The 8,998-nt window shown below is 37.0% G+C and overlaps 1 protein-coding gene across 1 annotated transcript; it reads left to right on the top strand.

The window, feature by feature from the left end:
- Positions 1–216: 216 nt before the first annotated feature.
- LOC132610758 (uncharacterized) lies at positions 217–3,186 on the top strand. Its single transcript, XM_060325118.1, has 3 exons — positions 217–442; positions 2,518–2,664; positions 2,756–3,186. The coding sequence occupies exons 1-3, from the start codon at positions 275–277 to the stop codon at positions 2,933–2,935; spliced, it is 495 nt and encodes a 164-aa protein (XP_060181101.1). The 5' UTR covers positions 217–274; the 3' UTR covers positions 2,936–3,186.
- The last annotated feature ends 5,812 nt before the right edge of the window (positions 3,187–8,998 follow it).

Here is an 8,998-nt window from a genome sequence, read left to right as displayed (position 1 = left end):
TTTTGAACTTTTTAATATAGCACATAAATGGAAAAAAAAAAAATAGAAAAAAGCCAAAAAAAAAAGGAGAAACTGAAAAGTTTCAAACGACCTAAAGTACAGGGGGTTGAGAGGTCATCTGAAAAGTTTAAGGGTGAAACTGAAAATTCGGGTTAAGTTAAAGAGGGAATTCGTATCCTATCCCTGACCCGTTATATATATCATCATAAGAAACGCACAAATAGTTCACTTGAACAGAAATTCCGCTGATTTAGGGTTTCAGTTGCAAAAAACTATGTCGACCTTGGGTGAAAAATTCGTTGAATTGAAAGTTGAGGATGAAAATAGCAAAAAGGTTGAGAATGGGAAGGAAGAGTCATCCGGGTATGACCCGGATGATTGGCTTACGTGGCCGAATAAGGACGTATTCATCAAGTATTATCAACAGCTACGCGAGAGCGAGGTATGTTGTTGTTGTTGTTGTTGTTTTTGCAATGCCCATTGAATAATATAAAAAATTGCATGGAAAAACAAATTTGTTGTATGCTTTGTGCAAGTCAATACTTTTAATTAGTGAGGTGAATATTGAATTAGGAATTAGGTCATGTGTTGACTTGTATGCCTCAAATTTGGTACTTGTTATAAATGACTTCTCGTTTATTCCTTGTAAATGCTTGAAGAAATTAAGAATATTCATCAAGTACTACCAACAGCTACGCGACAGCCATGTATGTATGTACATTCTTTTTGCTTAGCCCATTATTTTTCATTAGGCACTTTTCGAATGAAAATTTGATGCAGCAACGTATGTAAAAACAAATTTGATAGTTTAATCTGTGACGCCTTAATTTGTGGTTTTGTGGAAGAATTAACCTAAACACCCCTTCACCAACCTCTTAACTAAAAGTACCCAGCGGACATATAATATATGTATGAACCATGCACAAGATGTGTATAATCAGTGTTGTAATCTATGTATACCGGCTATCAAAAGTAAACAATGAATCCAGCCGGCTACTTGTGTAAGGATGTGGATATAGTGCCAAACAAATTGTTGACTTGTAAATATACTCCGCCTTAAATTATGATTATTGTTGTAACTGATTGTTTCTTTCACTTCGTTTATCTTAATATCGCGTTGATCTTACTGCTTCTCTTTCATCCCTCCTTGAGCTGAGGGTCTACCGGGAACAACCTCCCTACCTTGTGTGGGTAGGGGTAAGTAATGCGTACACACTACCCACATGCAGGATTATGTTGGGTTTGTTGTTGTAAATGACTTCTTATTTACTCCTTGAGTAACTTGATTTTGCTTGAATAAAATTAAGTGAAAGGTGTATTTTGAATTAGTGCTGGAATTGAATTAGATCATGTCTTTCTAACTACGAAATAGTGTTAAAACATGCAATTGAGATTGTTGAAGTTGCAATTTTCACATAGCTGATTAGAAATCCAACTCCCTCCTTGTGTGACAATTAAATTATGATACTTTCTTAATTAGAAAAGTGAATCAATATAAACTTTCAGTTAAAAAATGTAAATTTTTCACGTGTATGCTTGTTGTTCCTTTTCTTGAAACAAGTTGATTGCAGCATATGTTGTACATTAGCTTCATAAGTACCCTTTATTGAATAAATCATTTACTGTGGCTGGCTCTGCATGTGGATACCAAGTGATGTAGACATAGGTTTCCTGATTTCTCTTCTTGCCCTTTTTCATTTTAAACTTTATTCTGAATATGCTTTTATTTTTGTTATCTACTTGTGTAGTCCAGTTAGTTCCTAGACATCTTTGTGTTTTGCCTGAATCATTCCCATTTCTGGTATGCGTATTTTCTTATATATGGCTCAAGAAAGAATGGAACTTTATGTGGAAACAGTTAAATATCACATTCCTCCTCCTTGGGTTATTCAGTATGTATATATGTGTATTAAAGCTGGTTCAAGTCCCACTATTTTCTCATGGGTAGGGAGGGTATGGTAGACACGATAGCCTTTTGATATATGTAGATTTTATATTGATTTCCTCTTATCAATTTGCATGACCTGATAATGTGTATAGTATAGCCAATAAAAATGCATGTAATCAGGCGTACTTAGTTCTCGGGCACTGCACTCTGCGAAGGAGGATGGAAAATCATTCTATGGGACTAGTCGCCACCCTGTCATCAGATTTGAACTGGATTTCTTTTCAGTGTTTGCAAGAGCAGTCCTTGAAACGGGCCTAATTTCATTTGAATGCTGTATGTAATTTTGGTTTCACGTGTTCCCTTAGTAGTTGAGGCATAGAATTTGCTGCATTTTCTTGAACGGGAAACCATTCTCTCTTGTCTGCATGCATATCTTGTGTTTATGATAGAATCTGCTCCGTGGAACACATTCTATTGTAGTACAGGTTTTCAACTAACAGATTTGTGATTAGATTCTACTCTTTGTTTAGATCACTCAGAACTCCAATGTTGAATTACCTCCTAAAATATAAACATTTTTCACTCTGTTGTTGCAATTCTCATCTGTTTATTTGTACGGATCTTAATAGGGTTTTGATTTTGATGAATACCCTGGGTCGTGCATGTTTGCTCCCATCTACCCCATTCTAGGATTTGAACGTCATCCTGAGTATGTGGCTAGGATCAAGGGTTATGCTTCAATGGCAATCAAGAAGTACTACCGCAAACGCAAGGATGTATGAAGATTTATTCATTGTTATTTCCTCATTTTCTGCTGCCCTGCTATTCCTTCATTATTATTGAATTTTCGCCTATTGTTAACTGCAGGGGAAGGAACGCAAAGTTAAGGAGATTGTGAAGATAAATGCAGGTGGTCCTAGTGACTTTAACTTCTACATCACCTTTAAAATTGATAATGCTGGGAAGGAAGAAATTTTTCAAGCTAAGGTTGTAATCTTGATTGATGACACAATTGAGATTCCAATATGCAGGCGCAAAAAGGTCTAACTTGTTGCCGAAATATCTGTGGTGACTCGTGGCGTTTGTCGCTCCTTGTGAACAAAACTTTGCTTTCTTCTACTAAACTAGAACTTGTAATATTGGTTTTCGTATTTGCCATTGACAATTTATTGGCAATGTCCTCGTACCTTTTTGATGCTTGGCTCTAAATATAAATCCCTCAAACACTAGATGCTACAGCCTACGAGTATATGTTCTCGGTATCTGAAAAACTTAGTAACAAGTTCACTTTTGAGACAGCTTTAGACTATTTGGCAATATGCTGGCAGAAGGCATGGTGTTTTTTGATTTGGTTGGTTTTCTCTGTCTATATTTTGTCAAGATCACTTTTGAGATAGCTTTAGGAGGCGTTTGGACATGATTTGAAATCATGACATGAAATTAGTAATTTAAAATTATGATGATTTGAAATTGAAGTTTGGTTTAGATGTGCAATTTGGATTTGTTAAGTTGTATTATTTCTCATAGCCATAAGATCACCCACAAGTTGTGAAAATCATCAAAATTTTTCAATTTAATGAGCAAATTATAGTTTATAATAAAATTAATACGCTCCTAGAAGGACTTTCTGAAAAATAAATTATCAATTGATTGAACTTTGGCTCAATTTAAAAAATTGAACATGAGTTGTAGTTTAACTATTTTTTAATATGATTCTCCGACATGATATGGAACCATCAAATTGCAGATCTTTTAATATTTAATATAAATGGTTGGTAAAAATATCTATCAACTTATGAATTTTTTGTTACTAAATATAACTTATGAGTCAAGTTTTCATTTAAAAATTTGAAATCAAGATTTGAAATCTCAAATCATACCTTTTTGGAGAATTTGAGATTTGAAATCATGATATGAAGTTCAAGTTGATATTTTGTGTAAATTTCATAAACAAAAGCTGATTTGAAATGCCCAAATGCCTACTTAGACAATTTGACAACGCATTTGAGAGAACGCACACCTTAACATAGGTAGACATCAAACTCCAGCAATATAATGTGATAAGTTATGCTGTGATTTGTATTGTTTTGATGATTTGACAACTGGGTACAAAGAACCAGATATGTATGCAAGGGAATATAGTTATCAAGTTATTTTAGGCGTTGCGATATCATGAGAGATCAAGTGATAGACCAGGTAAGGGGTTTGATCTCTACACATACCAGGTCAAAGCTACAACTGCAAAGCTGCTGACACGACAACAAAGTGCAGTGTCTTGACCAACGGTCCAAATTTTATAACCTGTCTGTCTCACCTTACATTTCTTTATATATATGCAACATAACTCAAGTGAAGATTTATTCTTGCAAAAACTACTCAAAATCGTTCAGATCTCAAGTGCAAGTCTCCACCTTTTAAGGTGCATTCAAGAACAAAGTTTAAACCATTCTTGTTTAAACCAAGATATGTTAAGTCCTAGGATGTGTTAAGTCTTTTGTTCTATAACTCGTAAAGCCACTCTTCTCAAAAAGAAGCTCTGCGTGTAGGTAGCTTAGATTCTCAATAGTTGTTTGTAGGTTGTTTACCTACTTAAGCTTCTAAGTGCTACACCAAGCTAGAGTTAGTCTAGGTATATTAGAGTGTCCTTGACTAGAGTTAGTCATGTGTAGCTTACAATAGGATTATTGTAAGAGGTGAGGGATTAAGGATGTTAATTCCTAGGATGCAAGATTTGTAATCTAAAGTTGCTCGGTGTAGTGGAGTTGAAATTCGATTGGGGTAAGTCATGATTTTTAATCCCTTGAGCAAGGAGTTTTCCACAGTAAATATCTCGTCCTTTTATTTACTGCACTGCATAAGAGAACTAGTAGTGATTAGGTCCCTTCATATATTGTTTGATAGACGCACAACCTATAACAATTGGTATCAGAGCAGGTTATTTCTAAAAAGTTAATACCTAGAAAGGATCGTTCACATGGGTGCTCTACCAAACAAAGAAGAAAAGAGAAAAAATCTGAATGCTGAGAGTAGAAGTGAGTCAAGTGATGATGAGACTTTGAAATCGCATATCTTACTCACGGATTCCAGAGCGTAGTACAGAGAAGTGTTAAATCTTCTTGATGACCAAGCAAAACTGGAAGGTCACTCTCACAAAAGGCTAATTTCCTTGGTGAAAGAATTGATAAGTGAGCTTCGTGGACTCACTAAAGAAAAGAAGGAATTAGCTAAGAAACTTTACAGTACTGAACAAAAGAGGGATGATATGGTTGTTTGCATCGTAGATCTACACGAACAAGTTGAGGAAGTTACTAAAGAAAACCTTCTTCTAAACAGCCATATCAAAGAACTTATGAACATACTTCTTGAAGAAAAGGAGATAGCAAGCAAAGCTCAGAATGAGCTTGAGAGCAAGCCTGAGCAAGCCATATTAAGCCCTGTAGCTGAGATTAAAAGGTATAAGGAATCTCAGGAATACTTGTGCAAAATGAACATCGAGCTGGAGAAATATCTACAAGAGACATGGGCTTCAACCACACCTATCGATACTAGAAATGAAGACACTGCTAAACAGAAAATAAGTGAGGAGGCATGTTCTTCATCAGAAAGGAGAAAACCTACCTGAACGAAGAAGAAGAAGCCTAACTCAACATATTCACCTCTCCAAGGGACCAATTTCGCGTGGGCACCATAACCGAATCAGTGTATTCGGCCAGAAGACTTGAGTGAGAAAAAGATAGTCAAAAATATATGAAGTTTTGACAAGTCAAAATATCCATAAAAAAATTCTCACTCAAGTGACTCTAAGAAAAGTGTGTGCTTGAAAGACGCTTTCCCATGATATTGAGAGTGGCCATTACTGAAGAAGATATAGCAAAGAAGCAGTAGGCACAAAGTGAAGATGTGAAATCAAAGATGCCGTGTTGAAACAAACATGAAGGGACCTGATCTCTCTAGCCACTTAAGAAAGTGTAATGTTTCTGAGTACAGTTGCTGAGTGCATGGACTTTTTCAACGAGGCAAAGCATTATATGCAATGTGAATGACCAGGTTACTGACACTAAGTAGACAGTATAAATAGAATAAACTCCTTCCCTAATACAATGGCAACGACAAAAGGATAGTTATTGTATGGCAAGAAGTGTTTTCATTTACATCTAACTCGTGTATGTACTATTACAGTATATACGCATGGATGCTTTAAAACAGCGCAAGCTTAAGTAACACTGCATACTTCAGAGTGTTTGTCTAATTTTTTAAACAGACCTGGTCTCTGCAACTTAGGTTAGTAGTGTCTTCAGCATCTGTATGAAACTGAAATTGTCCTTTAAGTGCCAAGTCACCAAAACTTTTTTTTTAAAGGACTATACACTTCGTCCAAATCGTTAATATCAAACAGCTTGCAACCCGACCCAATTCACTTTACGCATTCAAATATCCATATATTCCACTTTCCCATCCTCACTTGAAATCAAAATCTCAACTCACTTCTCCACTTATCTTCTCCAGCACACAAACCTGCTCTCTCCTTCTATCTCTCTCTCAGAACCTTCTTCGTCTTTTCTAAAATCAAAATCTTATAATGGGTAAAGAAGAAGTCATCACTCAAGCCCCTGCTAAGACCAACCCAACTTTTTCACCATCCAAAGCCGAAATTCCACCTGAATCGAACCAGTCTGTCTTCCCCGAAACCCCGAACTCTCTCCAATCAAAATCTCGTCGCCACTTTCACAGAATCTCCTGTCATTAGTCGCACCCCTAAGAGATCAGTACTTCAATCAATGTCTTACCAAGCTGAAAAACCTAACTCTGCAGTAACGAACATACCGTATCTGTTTCAAAATATTTCCAGAATACTGATGAGATGGAAGGAAAAGACAATGGAGTAGAAGTTACTAGTCAATCTATAGAGAACACAGAGAAGTCGAGCGAAGATAACAAAAAACCAGGTCCCTCAAGACACACGTGAGGAAAAGGCTGCATGTGAAATATGCAGCAAGCCGTTGAAATCAGCAAGGATTCTGAGGAAGCCAGCAATGTACAAGAAGGTAACTCTCTTGCTTCTCGGTGTTATAAAGAAGTAGAGGAAGAATCACCCATTAAAGTGGGTGGGGCCATCTCTAGGATCCGTCAGAATCGATCTAGTGAATTGGATAGAAATGTTATTCTCATGATAGATCTTGTAAAAATCATGAGTGAATTAGGGGTTGTAAGACTTTCAAAAGAAGCTAAGGAGAGACTTGTTCCTTCAGCACAAGAAGCATCCGAATATGAACTTAGAACAATCTCTGTGTGGAATATGACACCAGGTTCCTCCAAGATGAACTTAGACTTAGTTTTAAGTTCTGAACCGGTATCTCATGATGTTGTACCCTTAGCAGAGATCTCACCTGAGAGAGATTATGGTTATGTCAGTCATGCAAATAAATCTGATAAAGATGAAGTGCCACTTGTCTTTAAGATGAGAAAAATATTTTGGAGTGAACCTACATCCATAATAAGGAGTACCTCTACTCGAACGACGCCTAGAGCCAGACTGAGAGATAAAGCTGAAAAGATAGCTCTAGACTCGATCCTTAAAGCCAGTAAAGCGAAAGGTACCAAAAAGACTAGGTGGTCGATGTGGAAACTGCAACTGGTGATGTTGAGGAAGTGGAGATAGAAGAGGATGATGCCCCATGTGAGAAGAAAGGTTTTACAAAGATGGAAGCAGAGTAGTAAGCAAAGAGTTACACCAGTTGGGAGAAATAAGTTGACAAACGAGTCTAAAACTTCCAAGAAAAGAAAGAGCAGAAGCAATGAGGAACCTGGTTCCTCAAAAAAGCAGAAGGTAGGTGAAACTCTCGCTCAAAGGTACTGCTTGGTAGGGTATTTGATCCTAAAATTGCTGAAAAGTTTGGAATAAGGGGGCTCATTTAAGTCATTGATTTTCAAAATTGGAGTTACCAGTTTGCTCCACCAATTCCAAGTGCCTATGAGGCACAAGTAGCTGAGTTCTTTACAAATCTTTGCTACTCTGACGACCATAACACTCTCTTTGCATCGGTTGGTGAAAATGATTTTTAACTGACTGAAGAGGTATTGGGACAATTTCTAGATGTCCTCACTGAAGGAATACGGACCATTAGTGGAACCGTTTCGAGCAATTTTAAAGTCATGACTGCCATCGATATGATAGAGTATGCGGGCACGAGGGCAAGACCTATGAAGAAAGAGATGAAAGCAGAATACTAACTTTTGTTCGAATTGGTCAACAAAGTGTTGTTCCCAAAGGCGGAGGGTAGAACCATTGCCTCCATTGCAGACCTGGTGCTCATAGAGGCTTTGACTAACTTTCAATCCATCAACCTCCCTACAATCATGATTGAACATATAATCAAAGTGGTAAATACACCTTAAGGAAAACATAGAATTCCTTATGGGTTCTTTCTAACCAAGGTATTTACGCATTTCAAGGTCAAGACTGACAAAGTTACCAAGGGATCCAAGAAGCATATGATCTCCATGATCACCCTAGAAAAATATAATTGTATACCGAGAAAAGGTGGGATTGGAAGTACCTCCACGATCTCAACTCTGCTCGAAACATAAGAGAGAACTATTGCCGAATTACAGAGGGTTGAGGCTGAGAATGCTCTTCTCTAGGTTCATCTATCTGAGAAAGAGAAAGAAGTTGGTTGTCAAAGTGCTTTAGAGGCTGCAAGAATTGAGTTTGCGAAGCTCAAGCAAAAAATGAGAAATTGACTAAAAAAGTAGATGAGCTCAAGGACCAGATGCTCCAAGACCAACGTATCAATAGTGAATGCATGGATAAACTTCTGAACGCCATAAATATCTAGTCTCCTTATGTCAACATCTCTCCCCTAGTGTTATTCTGTTTTTATATCTGTTTTCGCATGATAATTGGCACCTATGACAATTTGTATTTTCATGCATTTTCTGACTTGCCTATTGTGTTTTGGCATCTTCTCTATTCTATGCTTGATTATTTGCTTGACTTGTCTTCTTACATCTCATGTTGTGTTGGTCCCATGGCTCTGAGTTAGCACAACTGAACTTCTTTTGTCTTGCTTTTTGATGATGCCAAAAGAGAGAAGAAATGTAGTGATGTGT

Source organism: Lycium barbarum, chromosome 9 (genome assembly GCF_019175385.1).
Source record: "Lycium barbarum isolate Lr01 chromosome 9, ASM1917538v2, whole genome shotgun sequence".
In the NCBI taxonomy this organism is placed as follows: Eukaryota; Viridiplantae; Streptophyta; class Magnoliopsida; order Solanales; family Solanaceae; genus Lycium; species Lycium barbarum.
Note: the sequence above shows the minus strand (reverse complement) of the source record. Positions and strands in the feature narration are given on the sequence as shown.